Here is a 27,951-nt window from a genome sequence, read left to right as displayed (position 1 = left end):
AATTCCCTTTAATTCTGTGAGGCCTCATTTCCTTTTACAAAAACTTGGATAATAAAAGCCACTTAGGCTTGTCTGAAAATATTTAATATGGAATAATGCCTGATGACTGTAATTTTATTTTTTTTTATTTTATTTATTTTTATTTTTTTTTAAAGATTTTATTTATTTATTTGACAGAGAGAGATTACAAGTAGGCAGAGAGAGAGAAGGAAGCAGGCTCCCTGCTGAGCAGAGAGCCCGATGCGGGACTCGATCCCAGGACCCTGGGATCATGACCTGAGCCGAAGGCAGTGGCTTAACCCACTGAACCACCCAGGCGCCCTTTTTTTTTTTTTTTTAAAGGTGATGACTGTAATTTTAAATGAGAAACTATTCTATTGTGGCATTTAAAGAAAATTTCCCAACATAGATTCTAATGTTTTTATTCCAATATAATTAACATACAGTGTTATACTGCTTTCATATGTATAAAATAGTGATTCAACGATTCTACACATTACTCAGTGCTCATCAAGATAAGTGTACTTTTAATGTCCTTTACCTATTTCACCCATCCCCCCACTCACCTCTCCTCTGGTAACCATCAGTTCATTCTCTATAGAAGAGTCTATGTTTTTGTTTGACTCTTTTTACCTTTATTTTTTTTTTCTTAAATTCAACACATGAAAGAAATCATACGGTATTTGTCTTTTTCTGGCTGATTTATTTTGCTTAGCATTATACTTTCTAGATCCATCTACATTGCTGCAAAAGGCAAGATTTCATTCTTTTTTATGACTGAGGAATATTCCATTGTGTATATATACCACTTCTCTATCCATCCATCTGTGGATGGACACTTGGGTTGCTTCCATAACTTAGCTATTGTAAATAATGCTGCAATAAACATAGGGAAGCATCTGTCTCTTTGAATTAATATTTAAAATTTTCTTTGGGTAAATACCCAGAAATAGAATTACTGGATCATATGGTAGTTCTATTTTAAGTTTTTGAAGAACCTTCATACTGTCTTCCATGGTGGCTGCACCAATTTGCATCTCCCATAGGGGAGAGAACACAATGATAAACAATGTATATTAATCTCAGACTAATCTGTTTTCTCCACATCCTTGCCAACACTTGGTTTCTTGTCTTGTTGATTTTAGCCATTATGACAGATGTGAGGTGAATCTCACTGTAGTTTTGATTTACATTTCCTGATGATGAGTGATATTGAGCATCTTTTTATGTATTTGTTAGTCTCTGTATGCCTTCTTTGGAGAAATGTTCATGTCTTCTGCTCTTTTTAAATTGGATTATTTGTTTTTTTGGTATTGAGCTGTATAAATTCTTTATACACTTCGGATAGGAATCCCTTGTTGGATATGTCATTCGTGAATATCTTCTCCTATTTAGTAAGTTATCTTTTAGTTTTCCTGGTTACTTCCTTTGCTGTGCAGAAGCTTTTTATTTTGATGTAGTCCCAATAGTTTATTTTTGCTTTTACTTCCCTTACCTCAGGAGACATATCTAGAAAAATGTTGCTATAGCTGATGATAGCTCATGTAAGAGAAATTATTGCCCAAGATCTTTTCTAGGATTTCATGGTTTCAGGTCTCACATTTATGTTTTTCATCTATTTTGAGTTTATTTTTGAGTATGGTGTAGACAATGGTTCATTTTTTATTCTTTGGCATGTAGCTGTCCAGTTTTCCCAACACCATTTGTTACAGAGATGGTCTTTTTCTCATTGCATATTCTTACCTCTTTTGTCAAAGATTAATTGACCACATAATTGTGAGTTTATTTCTGGGCTCTCTGTTCTGTTCTGTTGATCTGTGTGTCTATTTTTGTGCCAGTATGATAAAGTTTTGAATACTACAGCTTTGTAATAAAACTAGAAATCTGAGACGGTAATAGCTCCAGTTTTTTTTTTTTTTATTTTTCAAGAATGTTTTAGCTATTTAGGGTCTTTTGTGCTTCCATACTAATTTTAGGATTGTTTGTTCTAGTTTTATGAAATATGCCATTGGTATTTTGATAGGGATTGCATTAAATGTGTAGATTGGTTTGGGTTGTATGGATACTTTAACACTGTTCTTCCAATCTGTGAACATGAAATACCTTTCTATTTGTTGTTTGTTTCATCCTCAATTTCTTTCATCACTGTTTTCTAGATTTTAGAGTGTAAGTCTTTCACCTCCTTGGTAAAGTGTATTCCTAGGAGTTTACTATTTTTTGTGCAATTGTAAGTAGTGGCGTTCTCTTAATTTCTCTTTCTGCTACTTCATTATTAGTCAACAGAAATGAAACAGATTTCTCTCTATTGATTTTGTAACATGTGATTTTATTGAATTCATTTGTCAGTTCTAGTAGTTTTTTTTATGGAGCTTTTTAATGGAGTCTTTAGGGTTTCCTAAATATAATATGTCACCTCCAAATAAGGAAAGTTTGACTTCTTTCTTATCAATTTGGATACTTTTAATTTCTTTTTGGTGTCTAGAGCTGCTAGTACTATATTGAATAAAAGTGGTGAGAGTCGACATCCTTGTCCTGAACGTGGTCTTAGAGGAAGGTTCTCAGGTTTTCACCATTGAGTATGATGTTGACTGTAGTTTTTTCATATATTTCATATATCCTTTATTATGTTGAGGCAGGTTTTCCTCTAAACCTATCTTGTTAAGGGTTTTTTGGTCATGAATGGATGTTGTACTTGTCAGATGCTTTTTATGCCTCTATCAAAATAATCATATGATTTTTATCCTTTCCTTATTGATGTGATGTATCATGCTGATTGATTTGTGAATAATGAACTAGCCTCACATCCCAGGAATAAATCCCACTTGATTGTGGTGAATGACTTTTTAAAAATGTATCATTGGATTTTATTTGCTTGTATTTTTGCTTCTATGTTCATGAGAGATACCGGTCTATAGTTCCATTTTTTTTTGCAATATATTTATCTGGTTTTGAGGTCAGGGTGATGCTGGCCCCTTAGAATGAATTTGGAAGCTTTCCTTTCTCTTTTATTTTTTTGGAATTGTTTGAGAAAAAAGGTATTAACTTTTCTTTAAAAGTTTGATAGAATTCACCTGTGAAGCCATCCAGTCCTGAGTGTTTGTTGGGATTTTTTTGATTACTGATTCTCTTTTATTTTTGGTAATTGGTTTGTTCAAATTTTCTGTTTCTTCCTGATTCAGTTTTAGAAAGTTATATGCTTCTATAGTTATCCATTTCTTCTAGGTTATCCACTTTGTTGGTATATAGTTTTTCATAATCTCTTATAACCCTTATCACCCAATGGTTATTTTGCCTCTTTCATTTCTAATTTGGTTATTTGAGTCCTATCTCTCTCTCTCTCTTTCTCTCTCTCTCTTATGTCTTTGTTTTTGATAAGCCTGGCTAAATGTCTTGATTTTGCCAATCTTTTCAAAGAATCAGCCCCTGGCTTCATTGATCTGTTTCACTGTAGGTTTTTGGTTTGTTTATCTCTATTTTGCTTAATTTTGCTCTCATCTTTATTATTTCCTTCTTTTTACTGGTTTTGGGTTTTGTTTTTTTTCTAGCTCCTTTAGGTCTAAGGTTAGGTTGTTTATTTGACATTTTGCTTGCTTCTTGAGATAAGCCTGTATTGCTGTAAACTTCCTTCTTAAATACCTTTTGCTATATCCCCCACATTTTAGACCATTGTTTTATCATTTTCATTTGCCACCCAGTATTTTTTAATTTCCTCTTTGATTTCTTAGTTGGCCCATTTCTTGTTTAGTAGCATGTTATTTACCTCCATGTATTTGTGTTCTTTTCAGACTTTCTTTTGGTTGATTTCTAGTTTCATAGCACTATGGTCAAAAAAACTTTAATTTTTTTTTTTTTGCCAAGACTTGTTTTGTGGCCTCACATATAATCTGTTTTGGAAAATGTCCCATGTGAACTTAAAAAGAATGTGTATTTTTCTGTTTTATGATGGAATGTTCTGAATACACCCATTAGGTCTATCTGGTCCAATGTATCATTCAAAGCCACTGTTTAATTATTGATTTCCTTTTTGGGTAATCTACCCACTGATGTAAGTGAGGTGTGAAAGTCCCTACTATTATTGTATTATTATCAGTTTCTTCCTTTATGTTTGTTAGTAGTTGCTTTATGTATTTCAGTGCTCCCATGTTGTATGCATGAATATTTACAATTGTTACATCTCCTTGTTTGATTATTCCTTTATGTAGTGTCTTTATTGGTCTCTTGTAATAGTTTTTGTTTTAAAGCCTATTTTTTTTTTTAATGTATGTATTGCTACCCCAGCTTTCTTTTCACTTCCATTTGCATGATAAATGGTTTTTATTCCTTCACTTTCAATCTGCAAGTGTCTTTAGGACTGAAATGAGTCTCTTTTAGGTAGCATATGGATGACACTTGCTTTTTTTTAATTCATTCTGTCACTGTATGTCTTTTGATTGGGGTGCTTAGTCTACTTACATTCAAAGTAATTATTCATAGATATGTACTTATTGCCACTTTGTTACGTGTTTTATGATGGTGTTTTGTAGTTCTTTCCTTTGTTTTCTTGCTGTCTCATGGTTTGATGGCTTTCTTTAGTGATACACTTGTATTCCTTTCTCTTTATTTTTTGCATTATCTATTTCTGGATTTGTGTGTGTGTGTGTGTGTGTGTGTGTGTATGAGTTCTTACTATGTTTATATATAACATCTAATGCACATAGCAGTAATTTAAATCATTTAAGTTTGAATCCATTCTTAAAGTACTATATTTTTACTTTCTCCCCATATTTTGGATATATGGTATCATACTTTGCATTATTTTATTTTGTGAATCCCTTTTTATAGGTATACTTATTTTACCCCTATGTGTCCTTCTTTTCTTACTCCTGCTTATGGTCTTTCCTTTCCACTCAAAGAATCCCATTTAACATTTCTTGTAAGGCTGTTTTAGTGCTGATGCATTCTTTTAACTTGTGTTTTTGTGGAAAGCTCTCATCTCTTCTTGTATGCTTAATGAAAACTGCGAGAGATAGAGCACTCTTGTTCGTATGGTTTTTTGTTTTTTTCCTTTCACCACTTTGAATATATCATGTCACTCTCTTCTGGTATACAAAGTTTCTGCTAAAAAAATCAGCTGATAGACTTATGTGGTTTCCCTTGTATGTAACTGTTTTCTTTTCTTTTGCTGCTTTTGGAATTTTTTTTATCACTACTTTTTTGCTATTTTAATTATAGTATGTCTTGGTGTGCACTTCCCTAGGTTGATTTTATTGGGTACTATCTCTGCCTCCTGAATCTGGTTTTCTGTTTCTGTCCTCAAATTTGGAAAGTTTTCAGCTATTATTTCTTCAAATAAAATTTCTATCCAATCCCTGCCACCCTTCTCTATCCCTCCTCCTTCTGGGATCCTTAAAATGCAAATGTTATTACAGTTGATGGTGTCACTGAGTCCCCTTAGTCTATTTTCATTTTTTAACATTTATTTTTTCTTCCTCCTGTTCAGCTTGATTTCTATTACCCGATTCTCCAGGTTGCTGATCCATTTTGCTTCCTGTAGCTTACTATTTATTCTCTCTCATGTATTTTTAATTTCACTTATTGAATTCTTCATCACTAATTGGTTCTTTTTTATGTTTTTCTCTTTGTTGAGGGTCTCACTGAAGTCCTCTACTCTTTTCTCAAGTCTGTTTTGTACATTTATGACTGTTCCTTTAAATTTTCTGTAAGACATATTGTGTTCATTTCATTTAGCTCTCTTGCTGTAACTCTGTCCTTTTCTTTCATTTGGGGCCTATTCCTCTGTCTCCTCATTTTGTCTAACTCTCTGTGTCTGTTTCTGTGCGTTTGTAAAGCCAGCCATGTCTCCTGCTCTTGAAAGTCATGGCCATATGAAAAATAGGCCTTATAGTGTGTGGCCGTGCAGTGCCCCTGATCACTGGAAACTGGTACTTCAGGGGTGTCTCCTCTGTGTGCTGTATGTATGCCCTGCTGTTATGACCAAGCTGCATTAGTCTTCAGTCCAATTATCTAAAATAGTTCTCTTTGCCTCTTGTGGGCAGAGTTTGGGCCCTGTGGTGTTGGTGGTCACCCTGGGCTTGAGTTGGGTCAGACTAGGTTTTGTCAGAACTGTGGTCACACTGATCTGCAGGGCACTCTCCCTTTTGTGCTCTGAGAAGCTTTTGTTGGTTGGCGGTGGGGGGGGCGTGTAGTCACAACAGATGCTTGGGACCCAAAGTGTTGTGTATGGTTTTATTCCCTTCTCTCTGGGTTGGAGTCACTTTGAGCTGGTGCCAGACCCTCTAGGAGTTGCTTGCACAATGCCATGCTGTGATGGACTTGCTGATGGTGGATCGTGGGAGTCAGGTCTACAGGACAGTGTGGGGGCAAGCGGTGTGGTGTTAGTGAGATGTGTGCTGGTCTGCTGTGGGAGGGATCTGTAGTTGTTTTTGGAGAACTGCTGAGGCCCAGTGGGAGGAGGCAGGTCTGGAAAAAGCTCAGGAGCTGGGTGTGCTGAAGTGAGTGAGAGAAATAGCACCTGTCAGCAATTTTGTTCTTAAAGTCTCCTAAAGATCCCTGCCTCTCTAGCACATACTCTGAGATTAGTAAATAAATCTCTTTCTCATATGCCCTAGGTGATTTTCAAACTTCTGCTTCTATGTTGTTTATCAGTGGAGCTGTTTGTCATGCTGTCTCTTTTTAAATTAGTTATTTAATATAATTTCTGTTTCAGTTTCCTATCACCTTTCAGCTTTCCCAAAGGGAGTCCACTATTTTTTAAACTTCTAGTTGTTAAGTCCCACTGACTATAGGAACTCAAAAGTTAAGTCCCTTCGGTTTCAAAGCTAAATGTTGTGGGGATTTGTCTCTCTGTGTGAGTCCTCTGTGCCTGGGGTGGCCTGGGGTGGCTGATGTGAGGTCTGCTTCTTTCCCTTTCTCATGCCTGTGATGTTCCTTCCTCCCATGGACAGTCTTGCCAGTTTGATTTCTGACTATACATGAGCCCTTCCTACCTTTTTCAATGCAGCCGATTTATCTACATTTAGGTATAGAGAGTCTGTTCTAACAGTCTTTTTTTTTTTTTTTTTAATATTTCACTTATTTATTTGACAGAGAGAGGGAGAGAGATCACAAGGAGTCAGGAAGGCAGGCAGAGAGAAAGAGGGAAGTAGGCTCCCTGCTGAGCAGAGAGCCCGATGTGGGACTTGATCCCAGGACCCTGAGATCATAACCTGAGCTGAAGGCAGAGGCTTAACCCACTGAACCACCCAGGCGTCCTGTTCTGATAGTCTTGTTAAGTGTTGGTAACTCTAACAGGTTGTTTTCTGGGTTATTTAAACTGATGTGGCTGTTATCTAGATCTGTCCATGGGATGAGGTTTGCTTAGCATCCTCCTATTCCACCATCTAACCAGGAGTCAGACTCCAAAATTTTTAAAATACATCTTCAGAAATTATATTAAATAACGAATTTAAAAAACTAGTAATATAATTCTTGGCAAACTTCTTTATCCGAAATTTTACTCATCATGATATGTTGGATCTCACAGTAAAATCAAAAGTACTGTTCTGAGTCCTTCAGTAACATTTGTTTATGAGAAATATTTAATTGAGAAACAATAGTTATTATCAGGGAAATGTTTTATTTTATTACAATTCACAGTTACAGATCATAATGTTCTATCTTAATGAAGATGGTAGAGTAACAAATTCACAAGAATACTTGTTCTGATATTGAATTTACTTAAAATCAGTTATTATTCACCTATGTGTTCAGGAAAACATGCTGAGCTCTAGAGATACAAAGATTAAAAAGCTGCTTTTTTGGCCTTAGTTTAAAGAGGAAGACAAATACATGAGAAACCACATATGCTATGTACAAAGAAGCGATGCTTATTTCTTGTCCATTTTTAACCCACCTTCATTCCTCCAGGCTTGAGACTTTCAGTTAAATTTACTTTTTTCCATTGTTGCTTTAATTAGTGTTTATATGTTACATATATGTCAGCCTCTGTAAGGCAATTACTATGTGACATAGGTAATAGCTTATATGCAAGTACTCAGGGATTATGTATCAGGTGAAGAAAACTCCCTTTACTTTTATTTATTTTTTTTAATCCAGTATGAAATTTGACTTTTTCCACCTGAATATTTGATACATAAATTGCACACATGATTATTTGGAGACTAAGCACTGTTTCAAATGCATTATGTGAGATATCATTTAAGGACAACCTTATGAACAGGTACTAGCATCACCCCATTTTACAGATGAAGACACCAACACAGGGAGGGATTAAGTAATTTGCACATACTCATGCAACTGGTAACAAGCAGAGAATCCTTGATTTGAACCTGTCAGTCCTTCTCTAATACCTGTCATCCTAAATACCACACAGACTGCCTTTGTGCCATGCTGGCCTTAACCACTGACCATGCTGATCCTTGTTCCATGTTGTGATTAGAAGCAAACACAAAACATATGTACACTGAAATTCATATAGCTTTTATTGTTCTTTGGAATATAGATTTCTGTATAAGTTCATCAAAGATAGATTTTTCTATATGAATTTGCTGAACTGAGCTTGTGTTTAATCTGTGCATGGTATAATTCAAAGGCCATCCCCCTCTGCCAAACTTCCTACCCAGAGGGAGACAATGTATCACAGCACTGTCCCTAAGCAAGGGAGTAGCACAGTCAACAGATGAGGCAGAGCTGGTATAGCGGCTGCCACCTAGAAGGGAGGGCATTCTACCTAAAATCCCTTACTGAGCTAGAGAAGAAACCAGGCAGAGAGATGATTGAATGGAAAAGCCGCTTAAATACTATAAAACATTTATATATTTCTCTTATGAAAAATACACTTCGAGTGTACCAAAGAATTAACTATAAAAAAGAAAATGATGTGTATTTACTATGAACTTCTGCCATAACAGATTACCACAGATTTAGTGGCAGAATTTCTGTCCATCGATGCAACATCTATGGAACTAAAGAAACAGGTTATTTGTTCCTAAAACACAATGGTGGCACAAGCATGAAGTATCAGTTAGAGCCATATCTGTTCAAAAAGGGAGAAAATGGGAAGAAAAAAGTGTTCACCATTCCCAAGGAATTTTGAAATCCAGTCAGGCAAATCTCACTAGATTTAAAGGTTTTGAAACAATGCTCTGGGGCTTGTGACTTAGGTTGTCTTGAACAGGCTGTTAGTAAAAATATGGATATTAACAACTCTGCTTATGAGGACTCAAGAAAATGAGCATGATAGGGGCGCGTGGGTGGCTCAGCGGTTAAAGCCTCTGCCTTCGGCTCAGGTCATGATCCCAGGGTCCTGGGATCGAGCCTCACATCAGACTCTCTGCTCAGCGGCGAGCCTGCCTCCTCCTCCTCCTCTATCTCTCTGCCTGCCTCTCTGCCTACTTGTGATCTGTCAAATAAATAAAAATCTTTAAAAGAAAAAAAAAATCAGCACGATAAAGAAAATACATCACTTTAGATAATACCTGCGTTGTTATAAGCAGACTCTTGGTGGAAACCCACATATGAAAGGGGGTTGAAGTTGATAAAAGGCAGATCGATGACAGGTAAGGATGTGGGGGTTAGTTTGAGTTTGTGGTTCTGATAGAATGTGAGGATGCCCATCAGAAAACAATAAATAGCCTAACAAAATAAATTTCAGCATCTACTGGACACAGTATTGTAGTAAATGAGGGCAGAGGAATATAAGGTCAGATTCTGTACATAAACTTCAAAGGTTGCCCTTCCTGGTTGTAGGAATAACACTTGTATATTCAGATCTCATGTAGCTCAATTCAGTTGAAAACTCAACAGTTATTTTCTCAAAGGCCCATAATGTTGAAATGCCTTTAGCTTGAACCACATGAGTGACTGGAAAAACACATGAGGTCTAAACCAAGAGATTTATTTTTGTTTGCCAAACTATCTATTATATTTTCAAATTTTCTAGGGACTAATCTCACCCTAGAATAAAAGCTAGCATTTACAGCTGTTATTACTACATAGTTGAAACACAGCAGAATCCAAGGGTTTGTAAGTCGCTTTTTAACAGTGGTACTAATTTACAAATTCAGTAAGAGTGCCGGATTTAAATGCTGTGCCCAGCAGGAAATCTGGAATAATTGGTCCTGTTCTGTATAGACTTTATGGGAGTCTTATAATGATTGTTGGACATCCTTGACTAAGTACTACAAAGGAGAGCTGTCAATCTTTTGCCAAACACTGCATTATTAAAGGATTTGTGTCTTTGTGTTAGAGATTCTACCAGAGAGGGGGTCAAATTGGGGTCCTGAGTCACCTCTGTAAGAAACATGGTTGTAGCTAGGGCATGAATTTTATTTATGAAAAATTTTTTTAAAAGATTCGTTTGTGAAAGAAAGAGATTGAGGGCATGAGCAGAGGGAGCGGCAGACAGAGAGGGAGAAGCAGACTTGCTGCTGAGCTGGGAGCCCAACACAGGACCCTGAGATCATGACCTGAGCTGAAATAAAAAAAGTAATGACATACTCTATGATGGCCAATTGAAAATAATAAAAATTATTGACAACAAAAGGAGGTTGGATGCTTAACCAACTGAGCCACACAGGTGCCCCTATTTATGAAAATATTAAAAAGCCAACAATGTTATTCTCTCACCAACTTTAACTGTACTTTAAAAGAAATAGCATCTATTTGCTATTGCCGTTATTTCTAAGAAACCTAAGTATATTTTAAAAACACAAGTAATTCTCTAGTCTAAAATTTCAACTCCAAAAGCAAAGATGGAATTGAGGAAATGTACTCTAGGGACTAATGGGAACTAGGGAACCACTCATGTGGTTCAAATGTACTCTTATGCCCATTTATCACCACTTGGGGAAAATGGGTGTGTGTTGTCTTTAGTGGTACACCCATAATGCACATGCTTGACTCATATACAAATGGCTAAAATGGAAAAGGTCAAGCTTTGAAAATTGTTCCTAGAAAATGGATTCATCTAGGCAAATTCATATGTGAGTCACTATAGAGTTTGTATAATGTAAGATTGAATATGAACATAAGACTGCTTTTTCCACTTCTGTCCAGAGAGGGTTTCAGTGCATGTTTTCTTTAGAACATTCTCAGAAGGAACTGAAATACAAAGCTATAGAAAGCAAGAGTATTTCTATATATAACACAGAGTATAGTTAAAATCATACCAGCTCTTTTAAAATCTCATTGTTGTGAGTAGCTTTCCCTAATTCTTCCATCATCAATTCTTGTTTGGGTTTTTCAGTACTTCTCCTACAAGGCAAATTTTCCTCATGTGACTTTTGAATGGTAAGTTCCTGGGCTAACTGATGAGATGTATTTATGATCACATTGTCTTTAGCTCTTACAGTGTAGGTTTCCTTGGGATTTGCTCTTTTTTGGCAGAGCTGGAGGTGAAAAGCATCTTGGAAAGCACGGTGAAAATTCTCATTGAAGAAACCATAAATGATGGGATTGACACTGCTGTTGCAAAAGGCCAGCCAGTGTGCAAAAGGGTAGATGTAGATGTTGATGACTCGCAGCTCATTTGGAGACAGGTCAGCGTAGTCTGAGAGCAGCATCAGTGTCCAAAGAGGCAACCAGGAGAGAATAAAAAGCAGGGCTACGATCAGGAGCATCTTAATGACCTTCTGCTTCTTCTTGGACACCGTGTGCCACTGTTCCTGCTTCTGCTTGCCTGTGTGGGGTACTGTCATCTTGAAGAGTGAAATTCCAATCCTTCCATACATGATGACAATGAGGGACAGGGGAACCAGGTAGATATTGGCAAATAGCACAGTGGTATAGATCTTCCTCATTTCCTGATTTGGCCAGTCTTCCCGGCACCAGTAGACTGGACTGGTTTTATTCTGGGAGTTGAGTCTCACTTGGTAATATTTTTCTTCTTCTACATGTAACATTATTGCAGATGGGGACATAATGGCAATGGCCAGGACCCAAATGACCACAATAATCACAAATGCTGCCTTGATCGTGAGTTTTGGTTTAAAAGGGTAGACAACACACTGGAACCTGCAATTAAAAGCAAGTATCAGCAGAATATTGCCTTATAACTTCTGACCAAGTTGTGAATTAAATTTAATTCTCCCATTCATGTTCCCCTCAAAAAATGAAGTTACCATTAGAAACAGAGGGGCATGCATTGGTGTTTTTGTGACAGATATAAATTTCATTTCAAAATATGAATAAGCTGAGTATCAGACACTATATTAGTCACTATTAATAATAAAAGTGACCACTGTTAACTAGCAGATATTGAACATGAATATTTAGTATTCTGTTCCAGACCCTTTCTCCCTGGTTTGCATTGTCTCTTTAAACTTCCCCACTTAAAAAATAGCAAAATAGGTCTAGAAAAAATTTTAAAAAAGTCTCGTCCACAGCTACACATAATTTTAACACAGGTAGTTTGGCTCCAGAGCCCATTGTTAAACTCTCTCTCATGACCTTCTGTGGCCCCTTCCCATGTCATCTCTGTGCTTGGCCAATTGAACATTAGCAGGCATGACATAAATAGAAGCTTGAGTGATGACACAGAGGCACCCAACCAAACCATAGATTCGTTTAAGCATTTTTGTTTCAAGCCACTAAGTGTTTTGGTGGCTTGAGTCACAGCTATAACAAATAGTCTGAGAGTTTCCATTACTAGTTTTATTACATGCCTTCCAGATGTTGTATGTCCTCTGGTGAGCATGGAAATTCAATCTCAGTGCAGAGCATAACCCTGATTGCATTTAACTGCAATTTTGGCATTGTGAGTCTTGGTGTTATTATTCATACTCACTATGATAATTATAGTCATATCACATACAACTATATAATATTATATTTTTCAAAGTACTATCACCTGTTTAATCTTTGGTTTTGTAATGACTCTGTAAAGTGGAAATATGAAAATTATCACTTTCTAGATCTTCAGGTAAGAAAACTTAAAAGCTTTTAATGACTCCGCAGCAGCTCCATATTAATTTATCTCACATAGCTTCATATACTAATTAACTTGAACATTGATTGCTTTGTTGTCCTTTATTGCAGCATATGTAAGGTCTGCTGTCTTAACTTCCAAGTTCTCTTTTAATTTTCTAATTAAAGAGTCTCCCCATCTACTCATCATTAAATTATGGGTAACTTCATAGGCACAATTCTAGGTATCTTGTTCTTTTTGTAAACCAACTGTTGGGGCTTCAATCTTTTTTCATTCATTCAACAAATTGTGTGTGTGTGTGTGTGTGTGTGTGTGTTCAGAGAGACAAAGATGAACATGATAGAAAATGCTCTCTGCCAAGAAACAGTTAAGGAAAATATTGTTTAATTATGCTAAAATCATGCTGGAATTTAGACTTGGCCACTGCATTAGTCAGGGTTCTCTAGGGATACAGAGCCAACAGTATGTATCAATATATGGAAAGATACTTATTTTGCGGGATTGGCTCATGCAGTTTTGGAAGTTGAGAGTCCCAAGATCTGCAGTTGGCAAAATGGGGACACGGGAGAGCCAACAGGGCTTCCAGTTCAAATCTGAAGGCCTGAGAACAGGAACAGCCACTGATACCAGTTCCAGTCTAAAAGCTATCCGACTCCTACCCCAGAAGATCTAAGGTTGTAGTTTGAGGACAGAAAAAAAAAAAAACAAAAACTGATGTCTCAGCTCAAAAACTCGGACAGGAGCAATACTTTCTCACTTGCAGGAAGGTTGGCCTTTTTGTTCATATTTGGGCCTTCAATTTCCCAGATGAGCGCAGGCAATCTTTTACTCAGCCTATGGATTCAAATCTCACCAAACACACCCAGGATAACGTTTGACCAAATATCTGGGCATCCCGTGGCACGGTGAAGTTCACATATAAAATTAATCACCATACCACTTAGGAAAAGAAAAAAGTCTCAGTTTTCTCTCTCAAGCAATGGGGGATGGTGCCTTGTTCAGGACCAGTGAGCACTCAGAACTGATGGGATTTGAAGAGTGACTAGAAAGAAGTTGGAGAGAGAAGGAAAGTTCAAGAATAAATCCCAAGATTTTCATTTAGATTGGATGTGTGAGCCTGCCATTCCTTGGCTTGGAAAGATGAGAAAAGGAGCTTTTTGTTAAGGGTGTGTGTGTGCGTGTGTGTGTGTGTGTGTGTGTGTAGGACTGGTAAGGAAGAAAGTTCAATTCTGGGTCTGTTTATTTTGAGGTGGTGATTGTCGGATGTAAGATGAAGTTAATCTGGAGAAATAGGTTTGGGAGATTTTTTTTTTTTTTTTTTTTGTAGTTTGGCTTCCTCCAAGAGCTGACCCTGAGAAATGTGTTTGGGTGCCAGTAGTTCAGATAGAGATGAAGGTGTGGTGGTTTTATAACAGGTCTAAATTCTTGAACTTGCCCTTCAACATCCATTGAATGGCCTTTGTGACTCACTTATAAGGAACAGGATGCACCAGGGATACTATGTGACTTTCACGGGCACACTCTCTTAGGATACCCATGCCTTGGACAGACATGAGAAGCTCAGCTACCTTGAAGCTGCCATGCTGCAGAGCCCATGCAGGACCTGAGAAGCCCTAGTTCTCGTTCCTAGATGTTCAAGTCTTCCCAGTCTGGGCACCAACGTTAGGAAAAGGCTTCATTCTTGGTCTTAGAACTCCCTCTCCGATGCCAAGTGGAGCAGAAACAAGGTATGTGTTTCCAATCAGTGAAGCTGCCCTCGTCATAGATTCGTCATAGATTGGAGCATCATGAGCCACTAAGTGGTTTGTTTTGGGAGCTGACTTGTTACACTGCAACAGAAAACTGAAACTCTAGAGAAATGATACATGGTTGGGAAGGCAGAGAGCAAAGGGTGTGTCACAGCAGGTGACCATAGTTTCACCACTTTTTAAAAGACCTAAAACAGGGGCACTTGGGTGGCTCAGTGGGTTAAGCCTCTGCCTTCAGCTCAGGTCATGATCCCAGGGTCCTAGGATCGAGCCCTGCATCAGGCTCTCTGCTCAGCAGGGAGCCTGCTTCCCTTACCTCTCTCTCTGCCTGCCTCTCTGCCTACTTGTGATCTCTGTCTGTCAAATAAATAAATAAAATCTTAAAAAAAAAAAAAAGACCTAAAACATGACAGAGATGATTTTTTTTTCGTAGATCTATTCAATTCTAATCTACTATTACACTTTCCTCAGAAATCTAAAGTTGTTATATATCATTCCTGTCAATGTTTTTATGCTTTGACAGTATTAGCCTGCATTTATAACATTTTAATTTCTATATTATGGCACCATATTACATGCATCATTGCATAGCTTTGAGATTGTATGCTTCTGAAATTTATGCATTTTGAAATACATGGACCTAGTTAATTGATTTTACCTTATACACTATCATCCCTTGAATAAACATAGCACAATATGCTTATTGTTTTAACCTTTTTAAAATGATATCTCTGCTTAGGAGACATTGTAGAAACAGTGAAAGAGAAACTTAGGGATATATAATACTAAATCTGATAAGCTCAAGATACAATAGAAAATACAAAGGATATTTCTTTTATTCACTGTAGGGGTAACAAAAATAATTGTAAAATTAATTTTTAGTATTATATTCACAAATAATTTAGTAGTAACATTATTTACTAGTATAAAATAAGTATTAGTATAAATTAGTACACCAAAAAATGATTTAGCAAAATAGCAATAGAATGTAGTAAATTTGGAAATAATTAGCTCCCAAATTTTAATATAAAAAGATACCTTTGGCATGCACTTGTTAGCATATATTGCAAATTCTGTTCTCTTTCAATGGAAACCAAAAATCTAGATCTATAATATGGGTTCTTAGAAATAGGTTAATATTGAAAACACAATCTACCAAGTTGGTTTTTGATGTCAACAATTCTAGAGCATTTTGTTTTTTGGGGCGTTATTCAGTTTTTCTCCCAAATATCTCTTAATTGCCATTGCCACTGCCTTACATCCTCTCCAACCTAAGTTGTTACAAAAGTTTAACTGTTCTTCCTTTCTCCAGTCTTATACAACACCAAGCCCTTTCTGTTTTCCTAAAATGAAAGTCCAGTAATTACTCCCCCATATAAAAGACTTCAGTAGTTCCCGGTTGTCTTCAGAACAAATGGAAGACACGCCCATAGAAAACCCACTTGCCTCTTTCTGTGGAAGAAATGGTCACACCTAATGTGCCATTCCACCTTCCCATGGTCTAGCTGGCCTGCCTCTCTGTGTTTCTCTTGATAAGTATCTTCCATTTCAAGTCCATATAGATATCTATATATAACCCTGTCTTAAGAGATGCTCTTTCCTCTATTTCTTCCCAAAGTTAGTTTCTAAATCTTGAGCAATCAGTTATGACCTCTTCTGTGAACTTGACAGTCCTGGTCCTGAGAGGTGACTTGATCACTCTCTGCTTTGTACAGTTTGTTATAGTAGAGAGTGTTATTGGTAAGTATTTGTTAACATATCTCTCTGCCTCTAAGAGTCAGGGTTTTAAACCTGATTGGATGGTAGTTGGAACTAATTAGGTTCAAATGAGATCAAGAGGGTGGTGTCCTCATGATAGGATTAGTGACCTTTTAAAAAGAGGAGAATAGAGCTGCTGGTTCCTTGGAGAAGATGCCCCTCTGCAAAGCAGGAAAAGTTCTCTCACCAGACACAGAAGCTACTGGCATCCTGACCTTGGCCCTAGCCTCCAGAACTGTGAGAAATAAATTTCTGTTGTTTCAGACATGCAGTTGATGGTATCTTATTATAACAGCCCCAAATAAGACACATGTTATCCCTAATTATTTAATTTTAAAAACGGAAACTTTAGTAGTTTTATTTTATTACTGAACCTTTAGCAGATATACGCTGTGCTCTTAAAAGAGTGGATATTACAGATAAAATTTGGGGCATATTTGGCAAATATGGTAGATTATACGTTTTCCACCAGATTCCGATTTTGGTGCTGACTTACCTATCCACAGCTATGGCAACTAAAGTAAAGACTGAAGCTGCAACTGATATTCCTTGGATGAATCCACTGATCTTGCACATTGCACTTCCAAAGGGCCATCCTGAAAGGAATAAGAAACAGTCTTTGAATAGATCATATATATATATTCTTTTTACTCTCACCAAAAATACGAACAGAAATGCATGAAATCAAGACTGATGCAACTATTTCCTAAATGACATCCAGGGAACAATCATTGTTTTCCATTATTTTCATTAATATCTCCAGAGCTCTATTTTTAGTATACTACTAATAATGTCGAAACATAATGCAGTAGTTAAAACATTCTAGGCATTGTAGTAAGTGCTTAGAATCTATTAACTTAGCTAATTCCCCAAATAGGCTTTGAAGGCTTATTCTCCTCCTCATGATATAGACTAGGTAATAAATACACAAATATCACGTGCCTTCCCATAGCTACTTAGCAACATATTTAGGATTTCAACCCCAGCTGTATGGTTCTAGAGCCTAAACCATTAACCCTTATGCAATAAAGCCCTTTAAATGAATAAGACAGGAAGTATATTGGTTTTATAATTTGGAAATAGACCCCATAAATTATGAGGAATAAGAGGTACATGTAGAATAAATAAGATTAGTATTTATTCATATATTATGTAATGAGACAATTTAAATTGTTATAGAGTAAGTATTTAAGTATTTGTGTCCCCCCCATTTAAATTCATATATTGAAGCCTTAAGCCCTAATGTATTTAGAGGAGGGGCCTCTGGAAAGTAAGTAACTACATTGAGATAATGCCACAGGAGTGGTGCCCACATGATAGGATTGCTGCCATTAGAAGAAGAAAGAGAGTTTTCCTTTCCATGAACATGTACTGAGGAAAGTCTGTGTGAGCGCACAGCAAGAATGTGGCTGTCTACAAACCAAAAATAGGACCCTCACCAAGAACCTGACCATGCTATCACCCTGATCTTAAACTTCTAGCCTCTGAAACAGTGAGAAGATAAATGTCTTATTGTTTAAGCCACCTAGTCTGTGGTATTTTTTTAATAGCAGCCTGAGCTAATGAAGACATCTTTTGAGAATAAAGAGCACTTTGCATGGACAAAATCAGTCTATTTGAATTACTTTCTAACCTCATTTACTAGAATGTTTATAAAAGAAATATAACAGGTTGATATAACCACCCATCTACTATTATAGGAAAGTAATATTCTTCCACTAGTAACTGTTCTAGTTTCCCAAAATATAAATTTTAAAAATCTGAGAAATATACAACATTCATTTTTAAAAAAGATTGTACAACTTATTTTTAAAATTTTTTACTTAATTTTAAATATTCCCCAAATCGAATCCAAGTATATCTAAGAAAAACTACTTGTCATCTATCCAGACCATCTTAAAATAGATGCTTGAGTGACTCTGAGTAGAAACCAAGAGAGAGCATGTTTCTCCAGGCCTAGAATTATTTGGCTGTTATAATATTAAACAAAAAGAGTGTGAATGGCCTTTGGTCAAAAATAAAGAATAAGCACATGATTTATCTCACCTCCCTCACTAAATTCCATTAAAATGAAAGCACTAGGGAAAAGAAAACTCAAATAGAAAGAATGTGAAGCTGGGAAAATAACACAATTGGCTGAGTTATGCATAAATGTAACCAGATGCCCCTTGCTTCTACCCTGGCTGGCAGAAGGATGGAAGTTAGTATCAGGCGGAAGCAAAGCGTCTCTAGACTCTCTCTCTAGGTGCAGGTGGGCTCGGTACCGCAATGATGCCCAAGGATTAAGTAAAAATATTCTCCATCCAATACTGTTGTCCAGAGACCCCCTGGGCTCTGGAATGTAGCAGTCGGTGTTAGGATTCCTATGGCAATAGATCAGAGAATTTCTTTCTGGGGAATGTAATCCTTTCAAGAAGACTGTTGTGCAGATTTTGACAGTCGTGGATTTGCCAGTGAATGGCCCAAACTAATGAAGTTGAGAGTGCGCCTGACCTCGAACTTAAGGCACAGAGAAGTCCAAGTCAGTCACATTGTGTCTCACTTTGAAACACAAGCAGCTAAGTAGAAACTGACATAAGGGAAACCTCAAATATAAAAGTGACTATAACAAAAAGGAAAAAAGAAACTTAAGAGAAAACCAATATAAATCAAATAGAGGAAAATAGCCAGACATATCAAGAAAAAAGGAGACAGGACACAAATAAAATTATAAATGAGAAAAACAACAACAACCAACACCACAGAAATATAAAATAGTTATGAGAATATACAACCTAGAAGAGATGGATAAATTCTTAGAAACATATAACCTACCAAAACTGAAACAGGAAGCAATAGAAAAGTTGAACAGACCAATTACCAACAAAGAAATTGTATCGGTAATGACAAAACTCCCAACAAAAGCTCCTGGACCAGATGGCTACAAGGTGAATTCTACCAAGCCTTTAGAGTAGAGTTAATACGTATTCTCTTCAAACTATTTCAAAAAAATAGAAAAGGAAGGAACATTTCCAAGCTTACTAACTGGGGCCAGCATTACCCTAATACCAAAACCTAATAAAGACACCATAAAAAAGAGAACTATAAGTCATTATCTCTGAAGAGCAGAGATGCAGAAATCATCAACAAAATCCTAGCAAACTGAATCCAATAATACATTAAAAAAATCATTCACCACAACCAGGTGGGGTTTATTCATGGTTTGCAAGAGTGGTTCAATATTCACAAATCAATCAACATGATATATCAATAAGAGAAAGGATAACAACTATACAATCATTTCAATAGGGGCAGAAAAAGCATTTGACAAGATTCAACATCCATTCACAATAAAAGCCTTCAGCAAAGTAGGTTTAGAGGGAACATACCCCAATATAATAAAGGCTAAATACGAAAAGCCCACAGCTAACATCATCCTTAATGAGGAAAAACTAAGAGCTTTTCTCCTAAGATCAGGAATAGGGAAGGATGTCCACTCTCACCACTTTTATTCCACATAGTACCATAAGTCTTAGTCACAGAAATCAAGCAAGAAAAAGAAATAAAAGGCATCAAAATCAGTAAGGAAGAAGTAAAACTTTCACTGTTTGCAGATGACCTGATAATCCATACTGAAAATCTGAAAAGACTGCCAAAAAACTGCTAGAACTGATACACGAATTCAGTAAAGGACACAAAATTAGTGTACAGAAATCTGTTGCATTTCTATATGCTAGTCATGAAGCAGCAGAAAGAGAAATTAACAATCCCATTTAAAATTGCACCACAAATAAGATACTTAGGAAGAAACCTAATCAGAGGTAAAAGACCTGTACTCTGAAAACCATAAAACACTGATGAAAGATGACATAAAGAAATGGAAAAAGTTCTATGCTTATGGATTAGAAAAACGAATATTGGTAAAATGTTTATATTCCCAATGCCTATTGAAATACAAACAGCATTTTTCACAGAACTAGAACAAACAATCCTAAAATTTATATGCAACCACAAAAGACCCCAAATAACGAAAATGAAAATCTTTTTCTTTTTCTTGAAAAAGAAAAGCAAAGCTGGAGGCATCAGAATCCCAGACTTTAAGTTATATTACAAAGCTGTAGTAATCAAAACAGTATTGTATTAGCAAAAAAACAGATACATAGATCAATGGAACAAAATAGAAAACCCAGAAATAAACCCACAAGTATATTGACAGTTAATCTTCCACAAATCAAGAAAGAATAATGAATGGAAAAAGATTGTCTCTTCAACAAATAGTGTTGGAAAAACTGGGCCACCTTCTTATACCACAGAAAAAAGCTTACTGGATTAAAGACTTGAAACCATAAAAATCCCAGAGGAGAACACAGAAAGTAACTTCTCTGACATCGTAACCTTTTTCTTGATATGTCTCCAGAGGCAAAGGAAACAAACAAAAAATATTGTGACTTTATCAAAATAAAAGAGCTTTGGCACAGCAAAGGAAGTCAACGAATCTAAAAGGCAACCTATGTGATTGAAGAAGATATATAAAGAACTTAACAAAGTATTTAAGAACTTAAACAACTCAGCACCCCAAAATCAAATAACCCCATTAAAAAATGGGCAGATGACACGAACAGACATTTCTCCAATGACAATGTACAGGTGGCCAATAGACACATGAAAAGATGTTCAGCAGCACTTAGCATCAGGGAAACAGCCAAGTTTCCCATTGATTGATGAATGGATAAAGAAGATGTGTGTGTGTGTGTGTGTGTGTGTGTATGCAATGAGGTATACACATATATATGCAATGTGGTATATACATATATGTGGTATATATATGCATTGTGATATATATATGCAATGTGGTATATATGGATCTGCAAAATGTGTGTATGTGTGTGTGTATATATATATATATATATGCACACACATACGCAATGTGGTATGTGTGTATATATGTAAAGTGGTGTGTATATATATAGCTTTATATATATATGCACATATATATGCGTGCAACCCCCCCACATATATACATGCAATGGAATATTATTCAGCCACAAGAAAGAATGAAATCTTGCAGTTTGCAACTACATGGGTGGACCTACAGAGTATAATGCTAAGCAAAATAAGCCTATCAGAGAAAGATAAATACCATATGATTTCACTCCTATGGAGAATTTAAGAAACAAAACAAACCAGCTTAGGGAAAAGACAAACTGAGAAACAGGGTCTAACTATAGAGAATAAACTGATGGTCATCAAAGAGGAGGTGGGTGGGGGGATGGGTTCAGCAGGTGATGGGGATGGGATGCAGGTGTTGGGGATTAAGCAGGTGATGAGGATTAAGGCGTGTACTTGTCAGGAGGAGCACCAGGTGGTGTGTATAATTTTTGAATCCTTATCTTGTACACCTGAAAGTCATATAAAACAACTAAGTGGGATTAAAATAAAAACATAAAAAATAAACCTCAGAGACAACACATTTCATCGATGAAATGTGCCTGATAGTATAAGAAACATGCAGAAAATGAAAATAGCTCAAAGAATTTAAACATGACAACATAGAACTCAATATAATGTCTACAAGACAAAATTGAGAAAATCTTTGAAAATGGAACAATTAGGAAGAGAGAGTGAAAAAGGTTTTTTAAAGAAATGTCAACACAGAACCTCCAATATCTAATAGGAATTGAGAAAGGTAAGGTGTCATTAGGGTCTCAGTGAAGGGACATCCCAGAGCAGTAGCCGCTGAGCTCCATGCCTGAAGGGTAAGATGTCTGAATAGAACACAAAGGTGGAGAGCAGCAGGGGGCGGCTCTCCAGGAAAAAAGATGCAATTCACAGGTTGCCTGATACATTTGAAGGTGTTTACAAGATATTAACACTCCTGGAAGAGAATTTGAGGATATGTGACTCATAGGTACATACCCCAAACTAAGCAAATCAAAATACGATTAAATCCAAGAAAACATTTTATAAGATAGATACTGATATCCTAGCACTCGGCATGCCTCAGCAGGGCTAAGATACATGTAACGATAGGAATGTACTCTCTGCATACTGACTTAAAAAATTCTAATTACACGGGGAAAATGAGAGGAGACAGAGTGTGAATGCGTATTTGTATGTCTATATACATGTATCTGATTGCATTTGTACACGCTTCCAGCCAATCCGGCTTTCCCAACTTCGTATTCAGCAGCATCTGACAGTTTCTATGCATTTACGTTCTTTTGTTCTATGTCATTTCAGTGGAGTCTGGTGAGGGAAACTACCTCTTGTGGTAAGAGAGGATTCAGACAACTAATGTACCTCTCCTGCAACGTGAAGGTAATAATACATTATGGGAACATTATGGTTTCATTATGGAATACATTATGGAAACAAGTTGCTTAGAAATAGGAGAGTAACTACTATCCAGTATAGAGTAACTAGGGGTAAGGAAGGGTAATAATGTGTATGGAGAAGCTGAGACAATAATTTCATTATAAATACTTACAGGAGGGCGATTCTGAGAGCATGTCTTACTGGCAAAATAAGTTTCTTGAGAGTGATGACAGTAATTTAAATCAATTCTTTCACTCTTTTTGCCTCACACAATATCTTAAAATGTACCTTGTTTTAAAAATATACATTCTTGTATGTGCTATGGTGAGCGCTGGGAAGTGTGTAAACCTGTAAACCTGGTGATTCAAAGACCTGTACCCCTGGGGCTAATAATACATTATATGTTAATAAAAGATTTTTAAAAATGTACATTCTTGATAATTTATTTTTAATGCCAGACCTCACAAAATGCAGAATCGATGAGCACAGATGCTACAAGAGGCACTCTTCAACTCTCCCCAGCTCCTGCTCCAGAGAAGGGAAGAAAACAGAAATCCGAAGAGAAACCTCTTACTCTTCAGGAAACTGAAAATGCTATGAAAAGCTAAGAACTATGACAGAGCTCATGTTGCTCTAAATATTTTAGTTATGCAACTATGGTATCATTTAAATTTTTGTTTAAATATAAGTTCAATTTAATTAACATATACTGTGTTATAGCTTCAGAGGTAGATGTCGGCGACTCATCAGTGCATACAACAGCCGGTTCTTACTTCGGGTGCCTTCCTGAAGGCCCATCACCCAGTTACCCCACCCCCTCACCTACCTCCCATCGTTTTCTTTCTTCTACAGATCTGGACTATGAACATTGTGAGTTCCGTTCATTAATTAATACAACAAATACTTAGTAAGCAGGTACTATGCACCAAAATGGTTCTGGGAGCTGGAGATACACCGCACTTTCAGAGTACATGATGTAGCGCTAGAGAAGTAGTCATACAGGCCGGAGGGACTCTACGGTAGTACCCGAACCGCTACAATGTGGAGTTACTTGTGTTGCATTCGTCCCTTATCACGGATGAACTACCACTTTTTGAGAAATCATTGGGATTGCTGCTCATCTTCCCTCAAAAACTATTGGAAATCTCCCTCGCTAACCACAAGAGGGCCTCAAGTCTTGCTGTGAGATTGAAGACATCGGGTCAATTGAAACCAGATTTATCAGTTTCTGAACTTTACACTGCACACTATTACCAATAATATTTCCACATTATACGCGCCCTGAACCACACCAGAAAAATTCCAAGTCTTTAGTAAAAGATGTTAGATCTCATTCTCTGACAACCTTCAGTGAGTACTCTAAAAAAAAAGTTTCTACTCTTCATCTGTCACCTGCTTTATTTTTATCCCTAATTCTTATCAATCTCTGACTACTTAACACTGTATCTATTTGTTTATTGTCTTACTCCTCCTTTAAAATGTAGACCCTAGGAGGGTATGCACTTGGAGCCTTTCTGGGAACTCCGTAAGAATTTACGAATGAACGAATGGCCCTGCCACGGGTGCAGGCTTAGGAGACAGAAATTCCCTCCTTTCATCCTCGGACCATACACAAGTCAACATACCTGCTATAATATTGTCCAGCAGCGTGATAGGCATGCAAAATATGCCAACCAGTAAATCACTTATTGCCAGGTTCAGGATAAAGAGATTAGTGACGGTGTGCATATGTTTTTTCCTCATCACAGTAAAACCAACCACTGTATTTCCCACCATGCACAGGACGAAGATGAGAAAGTAGGAAATAATGAAGATGGCTGCCACTGGAGGCTGGTGAAGATAGTAGTTCACATAGGTGATATTGATATCTGAGTATAGGGGATACTTTGTGTCATTGACACTCCAAATGTCATGCCAGTTTTCTGAAGAGTTTGAGTCCCATCTGTCACTCATGATGGACCTGAACAAAGGAGAGGTAGAAAAGAAAAAGCATAATTAGAAGCCAGTAGAACGTAAGTTATGTATGTGAGTTTAAAAGGAACACTTTTAAAGTGCAAGGGGATTTTGATGGTCCTTCTGTAATAATCCATTAATTCTGCATGGAACAGAGCTGTACATAATACAGTCAAATTATTAGGATTTTAACCAAGAGAACTTGAAATTTCCACTTTGTTTCATAAATAACAATTAGCATATTTTCTATGTTCTCAATATGCTCTGTATTTCACTTTATTATACCTCCTATCCATTTGCAAAGTTTCAAGGGAAACTCTGTAAGTGAAACCCCTTTTGAAATTCCCTTTCTCCTGTCTCTAGATATCATAACCTGTCAAAACCTACTTGTTCCCTTAAGGCTAACTTAATATATTTTTAGTTTTCCTGACAATTTAAACAAGATGAGGTGTCTCCATCTTCAAAACTGCCTTTGAAATAAGCTTTTTGTAGATTTCTTATTCTGCTTTGACTCAGTTAGTTGAATATGTCTTTTATATACGCATGGAATTTCTTAAAATAAGCCCATACTTGCCTTGGCTTCACTTAACATAATTCCATTCACATAGTATGTATTCAATAAATATTTTTATTTGGAATCCACATATCTTCATGTAGACATGTCAGTCAACCGTATATGTCTGAGGTCCTCAAGAACATGCCCAGATCTGGTGATTTACTAGAAGGCTTCAGAGGATTTAGCATTTGGTGTATCCCCAGCTAATATTTATTATAGCAAAAGGATACCAAGCAAGATCAGCAAATAGCAAGGCACGTAAGATAAAATTTGCAGGAAACCAGCTTCTAAGACTCTCTCTCAGTGGAATCACATGGTGAGTTAATTCCTTCAGCAATGAGTTCGACAACCTGTGTGAAGTCTTGTCTACCAGGGAAGCTCATTAGAAACTCAGTGCCCTAGGTTTTTAATTAGAGAACAGTCACATGGTACATTCCTCCTAGCAGAATCAAAATTTCACACTCCCTGATGGAAAGCAGGTGTACAGAAAAAAATGATGTTATTTGTACAGATTAGGTATAATGAACACTCTCACCATTTATGGTCACTTTATAGCAATATAAGGAATTGTATTTGACTTAAGTTCCCAGACTCTAACCAAGGGCAGACCTTGTGAGCAGTCCTTTCTAAAGATAGCAGGTTCCGGCCTGCTTGTTAATTCATTTCTGCATACCTCATTATCACTATGTTTTCCAGTGTTTCAAGTGCATACTTTATTATTTTAGGGGAGTATGTTTATTCTTATAAATACTGCATAAAGATTAAGGTTCATAGTATTCATTTCAGATACTTAACTTTGGATAGTTTTTTCTATTTTAGGAACAGTAAAGAGTAAGTAAGTTACTATAAGACAAGTATATAAATACAAAACAAGCCAATAAAAACATTCCTCTCCAATATTTTGCCATTTTATTTCTTCCCTTTTCTTTAATTTTTAAAGCTCATCTCTGCTTTTCAATATTTAATGTCCCTAAGCCCGAATAAAAATGAAAAATGAAAAGAAAGTGACTGTGGGGTAGGGTGAGGGCTTGGAGAGAGAAAAAGAATGGAATTTGAGTAAGCAAGATTTCACTATTCCTATTATTGGCTTCAAAACTCTATGTGGCAAGATAGCAACATGCAGTACAGAGGAGTAGCAGAAGGGCATGTAATATTTAAGTGTTCTTTCCTCCTGACACATAATTGTAAGAATTTTGTATATGAGGTTGGAGTTTTAGCTATTAGATTAACCTATAATGGGAGATAGGTTAGTATCACTCACAGTACCATGGTAATGAGGCAGAGAAAAGCCAGCTTCTGACTGATCCTGGGAAGACCCCCTTATCTCAATTTAATATACCAAGGAAAATTGCTCTTTGGTATTCTTGCATCTGGCATCTTTTCCACTGGGCACTTAAAAGTTCTATACATTTGATTAAAAAGCTTTAAATAAAATCTTCCTTCAATTAAATACCTTTCCTGTTTCCAGATTTTCTTTTTATAATCTGGAAAAAATGTGTTATCATATCATTATCTGAATTCGATCATACAGAATAAAACCAGATGACATAGCTTAAGTTCTTTTTTTAAAATTTATTTTTTCAGTGTTCCAAAATTCATTGTTTATGCACCATACCTACTGCTCCATGCAATATGTACCCTCCATAACAAAGCTTAAATTCACAATCATAGTAAGTCATACACTGGGTAACAACAGTATCAATTTACCTAAAATAAATATGTCTCCCAAATTCAACTAAGAAAGAGTCCATAAATACTCTAACCTATGAAGTTTAAATGCACTGTTTCATACATATCATCTAAAGAATCCGTCCTCTGAAAGAAGAGTCTATATTCTTCATTCCTGTATCAAATACTCATAAAAATGGCCAAGACTCTAAGAAACTGTCACCAGTCATGAGCTACCCAGACTGCCAGACACACACAAAGGAACTGTGGCCACCGCTCCCCATTGTGGTCATCTATCTCTCCTTGGGCTTTGCCCTGTTGCCTCTATTACTAGGGTGTGTATTATTAATTTAACTGAGTTCTTCATTTTTTCCTTTTCTTCCCCCCATGTAGGATTCAAGCACAGGAGGTTGGCAGTATTTACTTCCATCTATTTGGATGATCTAAACTACACTCTGATAATTATCACCAGAAGGTATTACAGTTACTAATTGATAACAACTTAAATCGCTAAAATAATTGAAAAGGAGAGAGAAGGAAAATAGGAAGGACAGACATGTTATAAATGCACAAGCTCAGTCTGGGGGTGAATCACTGGCAATCATTATGAGATCTTAATAATGCCTAATATTTAAATTTTCAAAGCACTTTCAAATGTATCACCATGGGGACACCTGGGTGGCTCAGTGGTTAAGCCTCTGCCTTCGGCTCAGGTCTTGATCTCAGGATCCGGGGATTGAGCCCCGCATCGGGCTCTCTGCTCAGCAGGGAGCCTGCTTCCTTCTCTCTCTCTGCCTGCCTCTCTGCCTATTTGTGATCTCTCTGTCAAATAAATACAATCTTTAAAGAAAAAAAAGTATCACCATGGACATCAGCATCATGGAAGCAAAAGACATCCCTCCTCTTTGCACACCCTTTTAACAACTAAATTCAGCACTGGCTTGTGAACAAAAGTGCGTCTGTGGGAGCTGTGGGATCCAGCACCAAAGGCCAAAACTGTAGAGAAGGTGTCTCACCCACCTGTGCACTGAGTAAGAGTCAGACACAGT

At 36.7% G+C, this 27,951-nt stretch overlaps 1 protein-coding gene across 1 annotated transcript; it reads right to left on the bottom strand.

Annotated features, from left to right (window-relative positions):
* Positions 1–10,620: 10,620 nt before the first annotated feature.
* NPFFR2 (neuropeptide FF receptor 2) lies at positions 10,621–24,680 on the bottom strand. The gene is made up of 3 exons (XM_013063402.2): positions 24,351–24,680; positions 16,928–17,027; positions 10,621–12,012 (listed from the first exon to the last, which is right to left on the bottom strand). The coding sequence occupies exons 1-3, from the start codon at positions 24,676–24,678 to the stop codon at positions 11,163–11,165; spliced, it is 1,278 nt and encodes a 425-aa protein (XP_012918856.1). The 5' UTR covers positions 24,679–24,680; the 3' UTR covers positions 10,621–11,162.
* Positions 24,681–27,951: the final 3,271 nt, after the last annotated feature.

This window comes from Mustela putorius, unplaced genomic scaffold, assembly GCF_011764305.1.
Source record: "Mustela putorius furo isolate JIRA1106 unplaced genomic scaffold, ASM1176430v1.1 tig00000430_pilon_pilon_pilon, whole genome shotgun sequence".
Lineage (NCBI taxonomy): Eukaryota > Metazoa > Chordata > Mammalia > Carnivora > Mustelidae > Mustela > Mustela putorius.
This window is presented reverse-complemented; position numbering and strand designations above follow the sequence as displayed.